At 46.2% G+C, this 21803-nt stretch overlaps 1 protein-coding gene across 1 annotated transcript in view; it reads right to left on the reverse strand.

Annotated features, from left to right (window-relative positions):
• cpn1 (carboxypeptidase N, polypeptide 1) overlaps positions 1 to 21803 on the reverse strand; it is a 91165-nt gene that overhangs the window by 29725 nt on the left and 39637 nt on the right. Inside the window, exon 5 of the mRNA XM_010897570.4 lies at positions 21157 to 21268. Coding sequence (XP_010895872.1) covers positions 21157 to 21268 — 112 coding nt within the window. The remainder of the gene's footprint in view (positions 1 to 21156; positions 21269 to 21803) is intronic.

Consider the following 21803-nt stretch of genomic DNA (forward strand, 5'->3'; position numbering starts at 1 on the left):
TCGATCTGATGGATGCTTACTTTCATGTTCCTAGTCTGCCGCGCCACAGAAAGTTCCTGCGGTTTGCCTTTCAGGGCCAGGCATACGAGTACACGAGGATTCCGTTCGGGTACGCGTTGGCTCCCCGCACTTTCACCAAGTGCGTAGAGGCTGCGCTGGGACTGTTGAGAGGTCAGGGGTTCAGGGTTCTGGCCTACCTGGACGACCTGTTGGTCCTGGCGCACTCGGCAGAGCAGGCCAGGGTTCACACGTTCCTGGGATTTGCGGTGAACTGGAAGAAGAGTGCTCCTCAGCCCAGCCGACTGGTGGTGTTTCTGGGGCTCCAGAGGAGCGGGTGAGGAGAGGTTGCATCGTCTGTGTCCGGTCCGCGCGCTGGCACAGTATGTGCAGCGCACGGCCGCGGTGCGGAACGTGCCCCAGCTCTTTGTATGTCACGGTGGCCACAAGGACATTTGTGCTGCCGCGTCCTGGGGGACGCCGTCGCCGTTTGTCCGATTTTACTTGCGTGACATGGCCGTGGGCACATTGGCCCACTCTGTGCTCAGTGTGGCTGCGTCTGGGGAGTGAGCTGGGTCCATTGAGCTAATAGAGCGGCCCATTTGTCATAGGACCGTCGGCTGCTCCGGGGTGCCTGTGCGTTTTTGTGCGGAACGCTCGCTTTTCGTGTGCTTGAGCGTCCATTTGGGCCAGGTCTCGACGTGTTCTCTGGGCTGGCCTCGGGCGCTCCAATTCAGTCGAGATTGAGGAGGTACCGGTTGGGTTGGTGTTGTGAGTGCATTCGTTTGGGGGCTGTTATCAGCGCACAACCGTATGTGCTTAGTGTGAGTGGGATGGAAGCTGCTCAGTGTTGTGGTGTCCACGTCTGGGCCATCCTGTTTGGAGCTTATCTCTTAGTGAGGTGGGTGACAGGCAGGGAGTACATCTTGGTCTCGCTCGCTTCGCCCTAAACCAATAGGAGCGAAGCCCCTATGGGCAAAGCTTCACGATATAGAACGATGGTTACTTGCGTAACCCCAGTTCTATGAGTGGAGCGTCGCCCATAGGGGCTTCGCTCCTATTGGTTTACCCTCTCTGCCAATCGGTAGTCACTGAAAATTCAAATATGCAAATAGCATTGCTCTAGGCCATCTGCCCCATGGCTATAAAAGCAGTGCAAAAACCCCAATCTGCCTCCCGACATACCTTTCTTCACGAGAAAAGCAGTCAATGACAGGTCAGTGACAGTGACAGGTCAGGGCCTGAACCCTTTGGGCGACACTCACACACTCTTAGTGAAACATATTTAAAAAACATATTTTTGAAGTGTCCTAGCCCTGCGTTTTCCATTGCCAGTGTTTTTGTCGATGGTCATAGTTGTTACAGTGTTACTGTTGAGTCAGAAGTCTGTACGACTATACCCATACAGACACAAATGTCCTGACGGACTATTTAATTAACGGTGCTTAATCAATTGGCCAACTTCTTTGCTGTCTATCTCTAACATACTTTAAACCAGCAGCACTTTCTTAGCCACCTGCTCCACTGGTTCAGGTGCAAGACTGAATTTGGCCTATACAATTGTTTTATAACAAAATAATTAGACATTGTGAGGTGGAACATTGCTTTCGAGAATTACTCAATAGTGTCAATTCATGGGGGAAAATAGAGGGCCTAGCCATCATGATTTTTTCACCACCCCACTCCATTGGCTCCTGTTCAAAACCCTGTAAGCCAAATACGGCTATGCAAATTGCCTTTTAACAGAAAAACTAGACATAGTGAGGTGGAACATGCGATTCATTACCCTCAGAATTAGAATGAAGACTGTTTATTCAAATGTGAGGTTGGTGCTAGCGAAGTCTAAAACTGGCAAGTATAGAGAGTATAGAGATACTGTTATTCACGTCGGCACCAACGACGTTAGGATGAAACAGTCAGACATTACAAAGCAGAACATAGCTAGAAAGATGTCGGCATCGAGTAATTGTCTCTGGCCCCCTCCCAGCTAGGGGGAGTGACAAGCTCTACAGCAGACATGCACAACTCAATCGCTGGCTGCAAACAGCATTCTGCCCGTCACAGGAGGTAGAGTTTGTTGATAACTTGCTCTCTTTTTGGGACTCCGCCAGAAATAGGGCCAAGCCTGGTCTGCTGAAGAGTGACGGACTCCATCCTAGCTGGAGTGGTGCTCTTCATTTATTTAGGAACATAGACAAGAGTCTCACTTTTATAGCCTCACCATGAGATAGGGTGCAGGACAGGCTGTCAGCCAGCCTGCTAACATAGTGGAGTCTGTCGATAGCATAGCGATAGTAGTTAGTATAGTTTTGCCTATTGCGACTGTGACTCGTTCCAGGCTGAGAAAAGTTAAACAAGGTAGTGCTAAAAATAGCAGCTTTATTAAGATATAGCCTTCCACAAATAAAAATGACCGTATTACCTCAAATCTCAAAATGGGACTCCTTAATGTTAGATCCCTTGCTCCAAAGGCAACTGCAGTAAATTAATTAATCACTGATCATAAACTAGATGTTACTGGCTTGTGTGAAACATGGCTAAAGCCTGATGAATTTACTGGCCTAAATGAGGCCTCTGCTCCTGGCTACACTAGTGATCATTTACCCAGAGCGACCCGAAAGGGGGTATGGCCCCTTGGGCCATACACAATGTTCCTCAGTGAGTTTCTTGAATTCTTGTCTAACCGTAGTCATGGCAGATACTATTCAAGTTTTTAGCAATTGAAAAAGTCATTTGGAAAAGTCGAATGACCCTCTTCAAAAAGCTTTTGAAGCTATTATTGACTCAATGGGTTTTGTCCAACATGTCTCAGGTCCAACGCACTGCCACAATCATACCTTAGATTTAGTCCTGTCACGAGAAAAAGATATTGTAGATCTAATAATTGTTCCCCATAATCTTGGAATTTCGGATTACTGTCTTATTATATTAACAGTTAAAAAATAAATCTGCAAATGATTTAATGGAGGATCTAAACTCAACACTACAAAATACTTTAGATATGGTTGCACCACTAAAAACAAAAGAAATATGCAACAAGCAACTCGCTCCCTGGTACACAGACAATACTAAGCATTCAAGCATGCGTCCAGAAAATTGGAGCGAAGGTGGCGCTGCACCAAGTTGGAAGTATTCAGACTAGCTTGAATTACAATACCAAAAAGCACTCACATTAACCTGATCAGCTTATTTCTCCAACCTGATTGAGGTGAACAAAACAATCCAAAATGTCTCTTTGATTCAGTTGCAAAGTTAACAAAAAAGCAATGCTCAAGCAATGGGTCTTCAGCAGTAATGAATGCATGAACTTCTTTGATGAAACAAGTTAGATTGGAACTATTTCCGGAAAATGTCAGTGGGTTACATTGTGACTGCGACTGCGGACTGTTCGACTGATGTAAGACCCTGTGAAGCCCCGCCTTAAGCTAACACAGTCCTCAACACAGCATAAAAACAGGCAGACCGCCTGTGACTATAAGTAGTCGAAAGAATTTACAAAAAATTTCTCAAGATTACAACCAAGCGGAGATTGAAGAACCCAAGGCTGAGAACTGGCTGTGTGACGCCTGGGATGACAACGCTGAAGCCTTCTACGGAACCCCTGACCCCGACAGCTCGATTCCACTGGCATACCCAACAAGAAACTACCATTGGATTGACTGGATTGGTGATCAGCTAGTTCCCCCTTAAACTGTCATAACTTTCAAATGCTAACAAAAGTTATCACAAAATGGACAAACATCTTGCACCAAAAGCAACATTGGGTTTGATTCTGGAAAACATTGCGGCTATTCTCCACAAAGCATGCATCGGATGTGAAGTGGACCACCCGAGTCAGACAAGACATTCTTGTCTCGATCCGCCTGATAATTTTTTTGAGACTCATTATGAAGACATCGTGCAGACAGTTTTAACACCACGACTGAAATATGTGTTTGTCAAGGCTTTGAATGCATCGGGGTTTCATGCACCGCTGACCAATGTTCACGTAGCAACTGAGAACTTTCTGCATGAGCTCAAGTTGGAGACGAACATCACACAGAGACTGAGAACAGGGATGAATACTTGGATATGTTTAATGAGAAAGCTGTATGCGACACAGTAGCGTCTTGGTGCGACGAAAGAATAGATTCTGCTGTCTAAGGATGGGTTACTTCAGTTGTCATGTTTACATGTATCTAAGCAAATCCTATGTTGATTTAGCGATTAAAGAGTTGATGCACAAATCTATCAAGAGCAGTATTGATATTTGTAGACCTTTTTATAACCGAGACCATGTCACTAAAACGTTTTAATAATAATAAACAGGCATATGGAAACGGTCAGGAACACATCTGATGATTGGCTGCAATTGATGTCAAACGGTGTTGAATCAAAGGCTCTAAACAACTTCATGTATAAACTTCCAAAATGTTCAAATGCTAATAACAAAAACTTTACAATTGGGCACCTGTTATGTTTATTTACGTATGTAACAGATGTTTGTGTTGTAAAATTGTTGAGTAATGATGCTGTGTATGTAAAATGTATATCTAAATTGTTTACAGATCTTCTAATCAGCAGAAATCTGAATGTTTGTGTAACTTTTCTGAATTTCTTGGATGACATGTAATTTCGAAAACTCGAATAAAACGATGTTCAACATGTATTACTTCTCATTATCGCCTGAATACTCTACGTTGTCTGACCCGGTTGTGAAAAGTATTTACAACGACCCGGGAAACCCTGGTGCTTATGTGGGTAGAGAAGGATTGAAAAGAGCGTACTTGGAGAAAACCGGGGAGATCCTCAAAAATGGCGAGGTAAATGACTGGCTACTTGCCCAGGATACATACACGCTACACATGCCTGTAGCTGTACATTTTCAAAGAAATAGAGTTATTGTTCATGATATGAATTCACAATTTCAGCTTGATTTGGTTGACATGAGTGCTTATAATGTGGAAAACGATAACATGAAATTTATGTTAACATGCATAGATGTATTAAGCAAATATATGCAATGATTCGTAGGCTGAGAATAAATAGCACTATCGAGGTAAAGTGAGCATTTGAAGACATTAATAGAAGGAAGAACACCACAAAAAGTCCAAACGGACAAAGGGAGTTTTTTCATTCACATTTAGAAATGTTAATGAAGAAGTACAACATAAAACATTTTGCTACAGGAAATGATGTCAAAGCAAGTATCGTTGAGAGATTTAATAAAACAATGAAATCACGAATGGGGAGGTTTCTCACAGCTGCCAACACTCATCACTATGTTGAGGTTATTCATGGTTACAACCATAGCTACCATCGGTCTATTAAGATGAAGCCTGCTGACGTTTGTGAAGAAAATTTTGTACTAGTTCTCAAGAACCTGTATGGTACAACAATAATGAGAAATGGTAATCAAAATTACAAGTTCCGGGTTGGGGATACTGTGAGACTCACAAAGTTGACAGGGGCATTTACAAAAGGCTATGAAAAAGGGTACACAGATGAATACTTTACAATAACAGAATGCATTCCGCGAGTACCTCATGTATATAGAATAAAAGATTATGATGGTGATGTGATAGTTGGGACCTTTTATGAAAAGGAAAGACTCACAAAGTTGACAGGGGCATTTACAAAAGGCTATGAAAAAGGGTACACAGATGAATACTTTACAATAACAGAATGCATTCCGCGAGTACCTCATGTATATAGAATAAAAGATTATGATGGTGATGTGCCTCTCCTTGAACTGCCACCTTAACGTGGTGGAGGGGTTTGAGTACCCGAGTGACGCTAGGAGCTATGTTGTCTGGGGCTATATGCCCCTGGTAGGGTCTCCCAAGGCAAACAGGTCCTAGGCGACGGGTCAGACTAAGAGCGGTTCAAAAACCCCTTAATGATGATAAATAATTTGTGTCCTGTGACGTCGCCCGGCATGGCGCAGCCGGGGCCCCACCCTGGAGCCAGGCCCGGGGTTGGGGCTCGTTCGCGAGCGCCTGGTGGCCGGGCCTTTCCCCATGGGGCCCGGCCGGGCCCAGCCCGAACGAGCGACATGGGGCCGCCCTCCCGTGGGCTCACCACCCACAGGAGGGACCATAAGGGGCCGGTGCAGAGAGGATCGGGTGGCAGTCGAAGGCGGGGGCCTAGACAACCCGATCCCCGGACACGGAAACTAGCTCTAGGGACGTGGAATGTCACCTCGCTGGCGGGGAAGGAGCCTGAGATGGTGCGTGAGGTTGAGAGGTTCCGACTAGAGGTAGTCGGGATCACCTCTACGCACGGCTTGGGCTCTGGAACCACACTCCTTGAGAGAGGATGGACTCTTCACCACTCTGGAGTTGCCCATGGTGAGAGGCGGCGGGCTGGTGTGGGTTTGCTTATAGCTCCCCAGCTCTGCCGCCATGTGTTGGAGTTTACCCCGGTGAACGAGAGGGTCGTTTCCCTGCGCCTACGGGTCGGGGATAGGTCTCTCACTGTTGTTTGTGCCTACGGGCCGAACCGCAGTGCAGAGTACCCGACCTTATTGGAGTCTCTGGGAGGGGTGCTGGAACTCTGACTGGGGACTCTATCGTTCTACTGGGGGACTTCAACGCCCACGTGGGCAACGACAGTGACACCTGGAAGGGCGTGATTGGGAGGAACGGCCCCCCTGATCTGAACCCGAGCGGTGTTCAGTTATTGGACTTCTGTGCTAGTCACAGTTTGTCCATAACGAACACCATGTTCAAGCATAAGGGTGTCCATCAGTGCACGTGGCACCAGGACACCCTAGGCCGCAGGTCGATGATCGACTTTGTTGTCGTTTCATCTGACTTGCGGCCACATGTCTTGGACACTCGGGTAAAGAGAGGGGCGGAGCTGTCAACTGATCACCACCTGGTTGTGAGTTGGATCTGATGGCGGGGGAGGAAGCTGGACAGACTCGGCAGGCCCAAGCGTACTGTAAGGGTCTGCTGGGAACGTCTGGCCGAGTCTCCTGTCAGAGAGATCTTTAACTCCCACCTCCGGCAGAGCTTTGACTGGATCCCGAGGGAGGCTGGAGATATTGAGTCCGAGTGGACCATGTTCTCCACCGCCATTGTCGAAGCGGCCGCTCGGAGCTGTGGCCGTAAGGTCTCCGGTGCCTGTCGAGGCGGCAATCCCCGAACCCGGTGGTGGACACCGGAAGTAAGGGATGCTGTCAAGCTGAAGAAGGAGTCCTATCAGGCCTGGTTGGCTTGTGGGACTCCAGAGGCAGCTGACGGGTACCGACAGGCCAAGCGGACTGCAGCCCGGGTGGTTGTGGAGGCAAAAACTCGGGCCTGGGAGGAGTTCGGTGAGGCCATGGAGAAGGACTATCGGCTGGCCTCGAAGAGATTCTGGCAAACCATCCGGCGCCTCAGGAGAGGGAAACAGTGCCCTACCAACGCTGTTTACAGTAGAGGTGGGCAGCTGTTGACCTCAACTGGGGATGTCGTCGGGCGGTGGAAGGAGTACTTCGAGGATCTCCTCAATCCCGCCGTCACGTCTTCCATTGAGGAAGCAGAGGATGAGGGCTCAGAGGTGGACTCGTCCATCACCCGGGCTGAAGTCACCGAGGTGGTTAAGAAACTCCTCGGTGGCAAGGCACCGGGGGTGGATGAGATCCGCCCTGAGTACCTCAAGTCTCTGGATGTTGTGGGGCTGTCTTGGTTGACACGCCTGTGCAACATCGCGTGGCAGTCGGGGACAGTGCCTCTGGGATGGCAGACCGGGGTGGTGGTCCCTCTTTATAAGAAGGGGGACCGGAGGGTGTGTTCCAACTATAGGGGGATCACACTTCTCAGCCTCCCCGGGAAAGTCTATGCCAGGGTTCTGGAGAGGAGAATACGGCCGATAGTAGAACCTCGGATTCAGGAGGAACAGTGTGGTTTTCGTCCAGGCCGTGGAACACTGGACCAACTCTATACCCTCTACGGGGTGATGGAGGGTTCATGGGAGTTTGCCCAACCAGTCCACATGTGTTTTGTGGATTTGGAGAAGGCATTCGACTGTGTCCCTTGCGGCATCCTGTGGAGAGTGCTTTGGGAATATGGGGTCCTGGGTCCTTTGCTAAGGGCTGTCAGGTCCCTGTACGACCGAAGCAGGAGCTTGGTCCGCATTGCCGGCAGTAAGTCAGACTTGTTCCCTGTGCATGTTGGACTCCGGCAGGGCTGCCCTTTGTCACCGGTTCTGTTCGTAATTTTTATGGACAGAATTTCTAGGCGCAGCCAGGGGCCGGAGGGTGTCAGGTTTGGGGACCACACGATTTCGTCTCTGCTCTTTGCGGATGATGTTGTCGTGTTGGCCCCTTCAAGCCAGGACCTTCAGCATGCACTTGGAGAGTGCCTGCCTCAAGTGGAGGAGTTTAAGTATCTAGGGGTCCTGTTCACGAGTGAGGGAAGGATGGAACGGGAGATTGACAGACGGATCGGTGCAGCTTCTGCAGTAATGCGGTCGATGTATCGGTCTGTCGTGGTGAAGAAAGAGCTGAGCCGCAAGGCGAAGCTCTCGATTTACCGGTCAATCTACGTTCCTACTCTCACCTATGGTCATGAGCTTTGGGTCATGACCGAAAGGACAAGATCCCGGATACAGGCGGCCGAAATGAGCTTTCTCCGCAGGGTGGCTGGGCGATCCCTTAGAGATAGGGTGAGAAGCTCGGTCACCCGGGAGGAGCTCAGAGTAGAGCCGCTGTTCCTCCACATCGAGAGGGGTCAGCTGAGGTGGCTTGGGCATCTGTTTCGGATGCCTCCGCAACGCCTTCCTGGGAAGGTGTTCCGGTCCCGTCCCACCGGGTAGAGACCCCGGGGAAGACCTAGGACACGCTGGAGGGACTATGTCTCCCGGCTGGCCTGGGAACGCCTCGGTGTCCCCCCGGAAGAGCTGGAGGAAGTGTCTGGGGAGAGGGAAATCTGGGCATCCCTGCTTAGACTGCTGCCCCCGCGACCCGGCCCCGGATAAGCGGAAGATGATGCGATGCGATGCGATGCGATGCGATGCGATGGTGATGTGATAGTTGGGACCTTTTATGAAAAGGAATCGTGGCTAAGGATAAAACTTTTAAAGTGGAAGATGTTCAGGATGAGAAAGTACAGAAAGGGAAGAAAATTTGTCTTGTCAAATGGCTTGGTTGGCCTGAGGAAAGTCCTTGACCTAGAAACTGGATAAAACTCCAGGATCAAAAGGATCACGTCATTTACATTGACTGCAATCAGCATGGTTGACGGTGGTTTCTACATAACGCTGCTCAGTAACCCATCGAGACATGTCTATCCAAACAATTCGAGTTTGAGTTATACCACCAAATTTGCCAAAAGTATAGATTTGAAATGTGATTGGGAAGTATCTTTGATAGAATTCCAAAACCCAAGTACGTGGAAGAATTGTTCATGGGTTGAAAATGCATTTGAACTACAGGACTCGAAACATTTCAAAAAACTTTGAAATATGAACTCAACACCAGTTAATACAATGGCATAAGAAAACTAGTGGCAGAGATCTACATGTATAAAAATACACCGCTTATGATGAATTCAAAATGTTTTTAAAAGGCAAGCCCCATTTTATTTTGAAATTCAGTGCAAAATTGGAACAGATATTAGGCTTAAAACCAGACGATCGGTGGTACGCCCCATGGTACGGGTCATTCCACACAGATATTCTGTCAGGGTTTAACTCCCAATAAAGTGTGGAGAACAAGTATTTGATACACTGCCGATGTTGCAGGTTTTCCTACATACAAAGCATATAGAGGTCTGTAATTTTTATCATAGGTACACTTCAACTGTGAGAGAAGGAATCTAAAACAAAAATCCAGAAAATCACATTGTCTTTTTTCATCTCTCATCTTCATCCGCTTATCTTATGATTTTTAAATTATTAATTTGCATTTTATTGCATGACATAAGTATTTGATCACCTACCAACAAGTAAGAATTCCGGCTCTAACAGACCTGTTAGTTTTTCTTTAAGAAGCCCTCCTGTTCTCCACTCATTACCTGTATTAACTGCACCTGTTTGAACTTGTTACCTGTATATAACACCTGTCCACACACTCAATCAAACAGACTCCAACCTTTCCACAATGGCCAAGACCATAGAGCTGTGTAAGGACATCAGGGATAAAATTGTAGACCTGCACAAGGCTGGGATGGGCTACAGGACAATAGGCAAGCAGCTTGGTGAGAAGGTAACAACAGTTCAAGATGACGGTCAATCTCCCTCGGTCTGGGGCTCCATGCAAGATCTCACCTCGTGGGGCATCAATGATCATGAGGAAGGTGAGGGATCAGCCCAGAACTACACGGCAGGACCTGGTCAATGACCTGAAGAGAGCTGGGACCACAGTCTCAAAGAAAACCATTAGTAACACATTACGCCGTCATGGATAAAATCCTGCAGCTCATGCAAGGTCCCCTTGCTCAAGCCAGCGCATGTCCAGTCCCGTCTGAAGTTTGCCAATGACCATCTGGATCACCCAGAGGAGGAATGGGAGAAGGTCATTTGGTCTGATGAGACAAAAATATAACTTTTTGGTCTAAATTCCACTCGCCGTGTTTTGAGGAAGAAGAAGGATGAGTACAACCCCAAGAACACCAACCCAACCGTGAAGCATGGAGGTGGAAACATCATTCTTTGGGGATGGTTTTCTGCAAAGGGGACAGCATGACTGCACCGTATTGAGGGGAGGATGGATGGGGCCATGTATCGCGAGATCTTGGCCAACAACCTCCTTCCCTCAGTAAGAGCATTGAAGATGGGTCGTGGCTGGGTCTTCCAGCATGACAACGACCCGAAACACACAGCCAGGGCAACTAAGGAGTGGCTCCGTAAGAAGCATCTCAAAGTACTGGAGTAAGGTTTGCACTCAAAAATATAAACATGATCTTGATGGATTCTATCTTGCACCATGACAACTAAGAAATATGAAGTCAGTAACTCTAACTGCACCATTGCCCGGACTTGTAAAGCTAACAAAAAAGAAATTACTAAAAAAAAACAAATTACTAAATAAGGTGACCAGTAGAGGTTGTTGTTCAAAAGTCTCAGGCACCGAACCGTACCGAACAACCTTGTAGACCTGATTTTTCCAAAGAGGCTTTGGGGAGATTATAAACCATCTATTACATAACCACTTATGTTAACATCTGTTGCCTGGGGTTTTAACATTCCAGAACCCTGGCGTCCTATTGTAAAACATCAAACTTATCATTACTTATTGAAACATCGAATGTCTGGGGATATAATAAGCCAGACCCCTGGAGCCCTATTGTTAAAGATCAAAGCCACCATAAATTACAAAGCACACAGCCCCATACCATATTTCATCACCCGGAAATGCATACGTCATACAGGAAGTTACAACCCATAACATCCGTCATACAGGAAGTACCACCCCGGAATATGTCACACCGGAAGTCCCAACCCTTCATACGTCACACCCCTGCACATGCCACCCCTGCATACGTCACACCTATCAAACCCGAAGTCCCGCCCCCAAAACAGAGGTCCCGCCTACCTGTCAATCAATCATCCAAAGTGACAGAATATGCCCTATATTAACTACATTCCTTTTTTGGTTACAAGCCAATCTGTAAGGCGTAGGCTATATTGATGAACATCAATAGCCTACGCCAATATGGCCGTTATAATTCCAGAAATTCGGCCATATCCTCCCGGACATATGTTTAAAATAGCAATGTAAAAGCCTATATTTAAACAGCAATGAAACACAAATGCTATGATCAAACACGCCTTCCCATACCGTATCCCCACCGCCACCATGGGCCAATCGATCTAAAACGTTGACATCAGCAAACTGCTCACCCACACGACGCCACAGGCCTGCCATCTGCCCTGTACAGTGAAAACCGGGATTCATCCATGAGGAGAACACCTCTCCAAAGTGCCAGACACCATCGAATGTGAGCATTTGCGCACTCAAGTCGGTTACTACGACGAACTGCAGTCAAGTCGAGACCCCGATGAGGAGCTTCCCTGAGACGGTTTCTGACAGTTTGTGCAGAAATTCTTTGGTTCTGCAAACCGATTGTTGCAGCAGCTGTCCAGGTGGCCGGTCTCAGGCGATCTTGGAGCTGAAGATGCTGGATGTGGAGGTCCTGGGCTGGTGTGGTTACACGTGGTCTGTGGTTGTGAGGCCGGTTGGATATACTGCCAAATTCTCTGAAACACCTTTGGAGACGGCTTATGGTAGAGAAATTAACATTCAATTCACAGGCAACAGCTCTGGTCGACATTCCTACAGTCAGCCTGCCAATTGCACGCTCCTTCAAAACTTGCGACATCTGTGGCATTGTGCTGTGTGATGGATCTTCACCTTTAAGAGTGGCCTTTTATTGTGGCCAGCCTAAGTCACCCCTGTGCAATAATCATGCTGTCTAATCCGCATATTGATATGCCTCACGTGAGGTGAATGGATTATCTCGGCAAAGGAGAAGTGCTCACTAACACAGATTTAGACAGATTTGTGAACAATATTTGAGAGAAATAGGCCATGGAGACGGCTTATGGTAGAGAAATGAACATTAAATTCACAGGCAACAGCTCTGGTAGACATTCCTGCAGTCAGCATGCCAATTGCACGCTCCCTCAAAACTTGCGACATCTGTGGCATTATGCTGTGTGATGGAACTGCACCTTTAAGAGTGGCCTTTTATTGTGGCCAGCCTAAGGCACCCCTGTGCAATAATCATGCTGTCTAATCAGCATATTGATATGCCACACTAGAGGTGGATGTATTATCTCGGCAAAGAAGAAGTGCTCACTAACACAGATTTAGACAGATTTGTGAACAATATTTGAGAGCATCTCTAATTGTGTTCAGTGTGCTAACAACATTTTAATTACAATTGTTAATCACATATGACTACACATCACATTTTGTTGATGTTATAGAGATGTCCAGAGATGTCTAATTTAGAATTACTGTAGATAAACCTGAACTTTCTCCACAGATGAAATTAACAGTTGAATTATCAATGGCATGCTACATCAACATTGCTAGCTAGCGGTCAGGACAAGCAATACATGGCAATGATGGCAGCTAGCTACAAGTTATGTCATCTGCAAATTTGCTAGCTAGCCAATAATATTGATGATAGCATTTCATTAGCTAGTAGACAATATCAGACATATCTTAGCTATAATAAATGGCTGCTGCTAATGCAAGATTATAGCATTTTGTATAATACATTTTGCAAACATTTACCTTCTTTCATTACTGATAGTCTAGTGCGATCCTGGCTGCTCCATTGCATAGAGTATCATGGACCAACGCCTGGTGTTTTCACTGGAAGGGAGGGGGGAGCAGCAGAATGAATGGAGCAGGCGAACTCTGGGAGTCAACCATTTTTCAGGAAAGGGGGGACTCAAAGATATTGGAACGGGTTACCATAGAGATTAACTACAAAAGTAGAAAAAATATAATACCATTCAAAAAAACTAGATATGAATATATCATAGCATACGCTCCTGACAACTGGGGTGGCAATAAAAATGTTTTATGGTGGCAGCTGTCAGCAGGCATAAGCGACATAAACAGTCACTCAGGGCCCCCAATTGCTAGGGGACCTGTGACTGCTAGTGAGCCCCGACCGATAAGGGGGAGCTGGCACTGCTCAAGGAAAAACATTCACTGTTAGCAGAGGTTTTCATGAAATCCTTAAATCCATAAGGTCCTCAAAAACTTCCTGAGAATGCACAGATCTGCCCTGACCTGGTATCAATGGGGATATTTTAATGTTTTTATCCTGTATCGCTTGACATGTTAACTAAAAGAATAATGCGCTCTAAACCCATCAATGGTCAACTGGACCACCCTTTTCCAACTGAACTACTTAATGGGCTATATCCTGTGCTTGGTTGCACATGACAAATTGCTCCCTATCCTCTGGATATGTACTAATCTAACCAAAAGTTGCAGAAATAAAGCATCTTCTAAAGAACTCAAACCTTGATCTGGGTATATTAAACAGTATTAAGCCAGTATCGAAGCCCCCTGCCAAAAATCATGTTTCCCAACAACTCAATGCCTTCCTGAAGACAAATAATATTTATGAAATGCTGCAGTCCGGTTTCAGAGCCCATCATAGCACTTCAGATTGCACTTGTGAAGGTGGTAAATTATTAATGGCTTCAGACAAAGGTTCTGCATCCATCCTATTGCTTCTTGATCTTTGTGCTGCCTTCAACACTATTGATCACCCCCATTTCTTGGAGAGATTGGAGACCCATGTTGGGTTACACTTTCTTGCCTGGTTTAGATCCTATTTATCTGAAAAGATATCAGTTTGCATGTGTGGTTGACCTGTCCTTTGACAAATCTACTGATAACACATAGTAGTATATTTTGATGAAACATGGAGAAGAACATGGAGCCCCTCCTTGAACTGCCACCTTAACGTGGTGGAGGGGTTTGAGTACCCAAGTGACACTAGGAGCTATGTTGTCTGGGGCTATATGCCCCTGGTAGGGTCTCCCAAGGCAAACAGGTCCTAGGCGACGGGTCAGACTAAGAGCGGTTCAAAACACCCCTTAATGATGAACATTTTCTTGAGTTCCATGACATCGCCCGGTATGGCGCAGCCGGGGCCCCACCCTGGAGCCAGGCCCGGGGTTGGGGCTCGTACGTGAGCGCCTGGTGGCCGGGCCTTTCCCCATGGGGCCCGGCCAGGCTCAGCCCGAACGAGCGACATGGGGCTGCCTTCCCGTGGGCTCACCACCCACAGGAGGGACCATAAGGGGTCGGTGCAGAGAGGATCAGGTGGCAGTCGAAGGCGGGGGCCTAGATAACCCGATCCCTGGACACGGAAACTAGCTCTAGGGACGTGGAACGTCACCTCGCTGGCGGGGAAGGAGCCTGAGATGGTGCGTGAGGTTGAGAGGTTCCGACTAGAGGTAGTCGGGATCACCTCTACGTACGGCTTGGGCTCTGGAACCACACTCCTTGAGAGAGGATGGACTCTTCACCACTCTGGAGTTGCCCATGGTGAGAGGCGGCGGCTGGTGTGGGTTTGCTTATAGCTCCCCAGCTCTGCCGCCATGTGTTGGAGTTTACCCCGGTGAACGAGAGGGTCGTTTCCCTGCGCCTACGGGTCGGGGATAGGTCTCTCATTGTTGTTTGTGCCTATGAGCCGAACAGCAGTGCAGAGTACCCGACCTTATTGGAGTCTCTGGGAGGGGTGCTGGAACTCCGACTGGGGACTCTATCGTTCTACTGGTGGACTTCAACGCCCACGTGGGCAACGACAGTGACACCTGGAGGGGTGTGATTGGGAGGAACGGCCCCCCTGATCTGAACCCGAGCGGTGTTCAGTTATTGGACTTCTGTGCTAGTCACAGTTTGTCCATAACGAACACCATGTTCAAGCATAAGGGTGTCCATCAGTGCACATGGCACCAGGACACCCTAGGCCGCAGGTCGATGATCGACGTTGTTGTCGTTTCATCTGACCTGCGGCCGTATGTCTTGGACACTCGGGTGAAGAGAGGGGCGGAGCTGTCAACTGATCACCACCTGGTGGTGAGTTGGATCCGATGGCGGGGGAGGAAGCTGGACAGACTCGGCAGGCCTAAGCGTACTGTAAGGGTCTGCTGGGAACGTCTGGCCGAGTCTCCTGTCAGAGAGATCTTTAACTCCCACCTCTGGCAGAGCTTCGACTGGATCCCGAGGGAGGCTGGAGATATTGAGTCCGAGTGGACCATGTTCTCCACCACCATTGTCGAAGCAGCCATTCGGAGCTGTGGCCATAAGGTCTCCGGTGCCTGTCGAGGCGGCAATCCCCGAACCCGGTGGTGGACACCGGAAGTAGGGGATGCCGTCAAGCTGAAGAAGGAGTCCTATCAGGCCTGGTTGGCTTGTGGGACTCCTGAGGCAGCTGACGGGTACCGACAGGCCAAGCGGACTGCAGCCCGGGTGGTTGTGGAGGCAAAAACTCTGGCCTGGGAGGAGTTCGGTGAGGCCATGGAGACGGACTATCGGCTGGCCTCGAAGAAATTCTGGCAAACCGTCCGGCACCTCAGGAGAGGGAAACAGTGCCCTACCAACGCTGTTTACAGTAGAGGTGGGCAGCTGTTGACCTCAACTGGGGATGTCGTCGGGCGGTGGAAGGAGTACTTCGAGGATCTCCTCAATCCCGCCGTCATGTCTTCCATTGAGGAATCAGAGGATGAGGGCTCAAAGGTGGACTCGTCCATCACCCGGGCTGAAGTCACAGAGGTAGTGAAGAAACTCCTCGGTGGCAAGGCACCGGGGGTGGATGAGATCCGCCCTGAGTACCTCAAGTCTCTGGATGTTGTGGGGCTTGGTTGACACGCCTGTGCAAAATCGCGTGGCGGTCGGGGATAGTGCCTTTGGGATGGCAGACCGGGGTGGTGGTCCCTCTTTTTAAGAAGGGGGACCGGATGGTGTGTTCCAACTATAGGGGGATCACACTTCTCAGCCTCCCCGGGAAAGTCTATGCCAGGGTTCTGGAGTGGAGAATACGGCCGATAGTAGAACCTCTGATTCAGGAGGAACAGTGTGGTTTTCGTCCGGGCCGTGGAACACTGGACCAGCTCTATACTCTCTACGGGGTGTTGGATGGTTCATGGGAGTTTGCCCAACCAGTCCACATGTGTTTTGTGGATTTGGAGAAGGCATTCGACTGTGTCCCTCGCGGCATCCTGTGGAGGGTGCTTCGGGAATATGGGGTCCTGGGTCCTTTGCTAAGGGCTGTCAGGTCCCTATACGACCGAAGCAGGAGCTTGGTCCGCATTGCCGGCAGTAAGTCAGACTTGTTCCCAGTGCATGTTGGACTCCGGCAGGGCTGCCCTTTGTCACCGGTTCTGTTCATAATTTTTATGGACAGAATTTCTAGGTGCAGCCAGGGGCCGGAGGGTGTCAGGTTTGGGGACCACACGATTTCGTCTTTGCTCTTTGCGGATGATGTTGTCGTGTTGGCCCCTTCAAACCAGGACCTTCAGCATGCGCTGGGACGGTTTGCAGCCGAGTGTGAAGCGGTGGGGATGAGAATCAGTACCTCCAAATCCTCAGTTGGAAAAGGGTGGCTTGCCCACTTCAGGTTGGTGGAGAGTGCTTGCCTCAAGTGGAGGAGTTTAAGTATCTAGGGGTCTTGTTCACGAGTGAGGGAAGGATGGAACGGGAGATTGACAGACGGATCGGTGCAGCTTCTGCAGTAATGTGGTCGATGTATCGGTCTGTCGTGGTGAAGAAAGAGCTGATCCGCAAGGCGAAGCTCTCGATTTACCGGTCAATCTACGGACCTACTATCACCTATGGTCATGAGCTTTGGGTCATGATCGAAAGGACAAGATCCCGGATACAGGCGGCCGAAATGAGCTTTCTCCGCAGGGTGGCTGGGCGATCCTTTAGAGATAGGGTAAGAAGCTCGGTCACCCGGGAGGAGCTCAGAGTAGAGCCGCTGCTCCTCCACATCGAGAGGGGTCAGCTGAGGTGGCTTGGGCATCTGTTTCGGATCCCGTCCCGTCCCACCGGGAGGAGACCCCGGGGAAGACCTAGGACACGCTGGAGGGACTATGTCTCCCGGCTGGCCTGGGAACGCCTCGGTGTCCCCCCGGAAGAGCTGGAGGAAGTGTCTGGGGAGAGGGAAGTCTGGGCATCTCTGCTTAGACTGCTGCCCCCACAACCCGGCCCCGGATGAAGCGGAAGAAGATGAATGAACATGGAGAAGATATAAGGAAGTGGATGACTGAAAAGGTTTTGCTTTTAAAGCATTTTTAATTAAAATGCTTGTTTTAGGACCCAAGAAACAAAGAGGTCTGTTGGCAGATCTTTCGGTGATTCTCTACAGTTTTATGGTCGTGTTCCACAAAACTGAGATGAACATACATATTTCAAGAGCAGCTTCTTACCATCTTTGGAAAATTGATAAAATCTGAAACCTGTTCAAAATAACGCGGAAAAACAAATACGTGCTTTTAATACTACAAGATTAGATTATGGCAATGCTCTTTCCGGTAACCCTGATTAAATAATAAATAAACTTAGTTAGTTAGTGCTAGTATCTTAACCAGAACAAAAACATATGGACACATTACTCTGGTATTAGCCTCTCTACACTGGTTGGCTTTTAAGGCTAGGATTTATTTTAAGGTTTTATTGTTCACCTACAAACCATTACATGGACTTATTCCTACTTACCTTGCTGAATAGGTCTGGCCATACATGCCAAAATGTACACTAAGATTGCAAGATGTTGGTTTAGATGGATATTTTATATCACAGTAGGTGTGGCTCACAGTTGCAACAAACCTGTCGGGCCTTATCAGGTTCTGACCATTTGTATTCATGGATATGTTTGACACATGCAAGTCCCCATTGTGGCAACCAAGTGACTGACCAGGGAACTCTAGTGATTTGCTGTGTCTAGCCTCTCTCCAATTACTTTCAGCCTTTTGGTTGGTTTCTCTGTTGTTTTATGCTCTACCAATACTTCTATGAATATATGAAAATATATGGAATATACAGTACCGTTCAAATGTTTGAAGTCACATAGAAATGTCCTTATTTTGTATGCCAACATACATGAACAGGAAATATAGGCATTGACAAAGTTAGGAATAATGACTTTTAATTTAAATAATTCTTCAAACATTGCTTTTGTCAACTAATCCTTCATTTGCAGCAATTACAGCCTTGCTAACCTTTGGCATTCTAATTGTTAATTTGTTGAGGTACTCTGAAGAGATTTCACCTCATGCTTCCTGAAAGCACCTCCCACAAGTTGGATTGGCTTGATGGGCACTTACATACCATACTGTCAACAACTTAATAGGGTTGAGATCCAATGACTGTACTGGCCACTCCATTATAGCCAAAATAATTACTTGCCTTGGCTTCTGTTGTCAAATGGAAAGCTGCATTGTCCCTCTCCTCCAACATTGTTACTATGAGACACATTCTTCTCTCCAAATGGTGATGCTTGGATAAAATTAGACTACTTACAACATTAAAGGTTTGTTTTAAGTAAATAGTTTGAATAAATTATTCACAAGAGATCCCCCATCCCGGTTAATTTACATACTGTCTCTGTTTACCATGAAAACAGTCATGAAATGTAGGGATGGGATGATAGACGATTTTAGTTCTAATCGAGATGGAAAATATTTAAGATTATGAAATCGTGGAGAAATTCCATAATCGGGAAAATACAAAATCAGGGTAATCCTCAGAAGTGATTTGAAAAAGTTCTGCCAGTTGCTGAAGTTCCCCTGACTGCTTGTTTTATTTTACAAGTGGAGCGCACATCTCACGTTATACTACGCCACTAAACATCCTCTACAACAGGGGTGTCAAACCCATTCCATGGAGGGCCGAGTGTCTGCAGGTTTTTGGTTTTTCCAAAAAATTGTTTCCCAGTTCAGACCTAAAAACAACCAGGTGAGGGTAGAAACTAACCAATTAGCGACCTAATTAGTCAATCAAGTACAAGGTGAGAGTGAAAACCTGCAGACACTCGGCCCTCCGCGGAACCGGTTTGACACCACTGCTCTACAATGTATGATCAATGAAGCCAAATGGCTCTGTTAGCTTAAATAGAAGAATATTGTCAATTACAATAGAAATCGAAATTATATTCTTAAATGTCATTATGAGTTGTGATTGTAATGGTAATGATATAAAAAATAAACTTGTTTTCCAATTCCTTTACAACAGTACTAGTCTAACCACTACAGTTAATAGTCTACAAAAAAAGCCTCTGATCTCATATCCACATCCTACTATATGCAAATACCTGTCCATTCCATTACCATGGAAAATAAGCTGTTGAAACAATGTTGAGCTCAAGCAAACAAATTATATCCTAGAAGACATGCAGCTACAGAAAAAACCTGTTAACAAACTGCAAATTGTAGGAAATATGAATAGGATATACATTTTACACACCTCTTTCGATTTTCTAATTATAATTTTGTTTATATTGTAGGCTAATTGTTAAGCTTTCCTACTGAAAGTGACAGAAGACAAATAGAATATCATTTCGTGGGCCAAAATAACATTGTCGATCTGCATTATCTGCAAAATACATGATGTGCACAACATAACCAGTAGCTGTTATGATGAATTATAAAGAATAGACACATCAAATAGGCCTACAGTATCCTTAGCTAATAAGGCACATAAAATGCGCAGGGAAGTGCACGCACCCACAGGTCAGTACCGGTAAGAAATGAAATCTATTTTCACCCCTGATCCTCAGATACATAAGTGATTTGAAAAATCTCTTGCCAGTCACCGAAGTGTTCCTGACAACTTGTTTTATTTAACTGGTGGAGCACATATCTAAATATTGTTTTTAGATTAGACAACTTTATTGTAATCGAACAAGTTCAAGTACAGTACAACAAAATGCAGTTAGCACCTAACAAGAAGTGTGAATAGAAGAGGGTAGAACATGTACTTGTAGTATAATGCATGTTACAGATGTGCAACGTATAGATGTGCAGTGAAGGAAAACGCAGTAAAAATGGCAATTCTAAATGCCACTAAAAGTCCTCTGCAATGTATTGTTAATGAAGCTGGCAACCATATACATCTAAAGATTAACATGTTATTATAATATTAGTTAATTATTAAAAATCTTCTCTGATATTATTTTATTGTAATGGCTTTTTAAATGCACAAGAACAATATTTTTGTAATGGAAAACTATTCGATCAGCCGTTTAGAGCTAGAAACCAGAGTTGTAATTGGGATTGTTATTAATCGGGATAAAATCGTAATTTTGGCCAGAATAATCATGGCATGAAATTCTCATATCGTCCCACCCCCAATGAAATGAAAAAGACAGATGTGAAAAATTGCGCTCAAAAGTATGATGTTATTATAAAATGTGTGTTTTTATAAAAATAGTAACCTAAAACATTCAATGTACTCACTTTGAATCATTACATTTGTGAAATGAAAAATGTAATCATGGAAAATACTTTTATAATAATATGTTGCTATTCATAAATCAAAATTAAATTTGTATTTCAATATTTATTTATAACCTTACTTTATATTGTGTTGTTAGGCCTTCCACAAATAACAGCTTTCATTTAGAAATATAATACTGAATATACTGCATACACATTTGAAATATCATCTTCAGAATTACAAGGATAAGCAATTCAGTCGTTATGGATTTAACTCACCTTTGGACAGAGAGTACCAGCTGGCACCATTGGTGATACCTTCATCAAAGAAGTCACCACAGTTCCATCCCTTATGCATCCAACTGTGGGCATATGAATATGTCCTGGCCAACTGTCAACACAGAAAGACCTGTTTTAAATGTATGCTACTACTGAACATTCATTTGATTAAAAACATATAGATGACCTAGATAAGTTGAATATATTCTGTTTCTCTGAACAGCAGATAGCACTTGATTGACTCAAGCCATGGACAACACAAGTGCATATTTTCAAACTTGGATGCACAAACATAAACTAGGATAGTGGTTTTCATTCCAACCATTGTAATCTATGAAATCAAGATTGTAATTCAATATGGAGAAAATTTTAAAAAGCAGCTTAATACTACACCGATCAGCCATAACAGTACGACCACCTGCCTAATATTGTGTAGGTCCACCTTTTGCCGCCAAAACAGCTGACCAATTGAGGCATTTACTCCACTAAACCCCTGAAGGTGTGCTGTGGTATCTGGTATAAAGAAGATAACAGCAGATATTTCAAGTCCTGTAAGATGCAAGATAGGGCCTCCATGGATCTGACTTGTTTGTCAAGCACATCCCACAGATGCTCGATTGGATTGAGATCTGGAGAATTTGGAGGCC

The sequence above is a fragment of the Esox lucius genome, chromosome 5 (genome assembly GCF_011004845.1).
Source record: "Esox lucius isolate fEsoLuc1 chromosome 5, fEsoLuc1.pri, whole genome shotgun sequence".
Taxonomy (NCBI): Eukaryota; Metazoa; Chordata; class Actinopteri; order Esociformes; family Esocidae; genus Esox; species Esox lucius.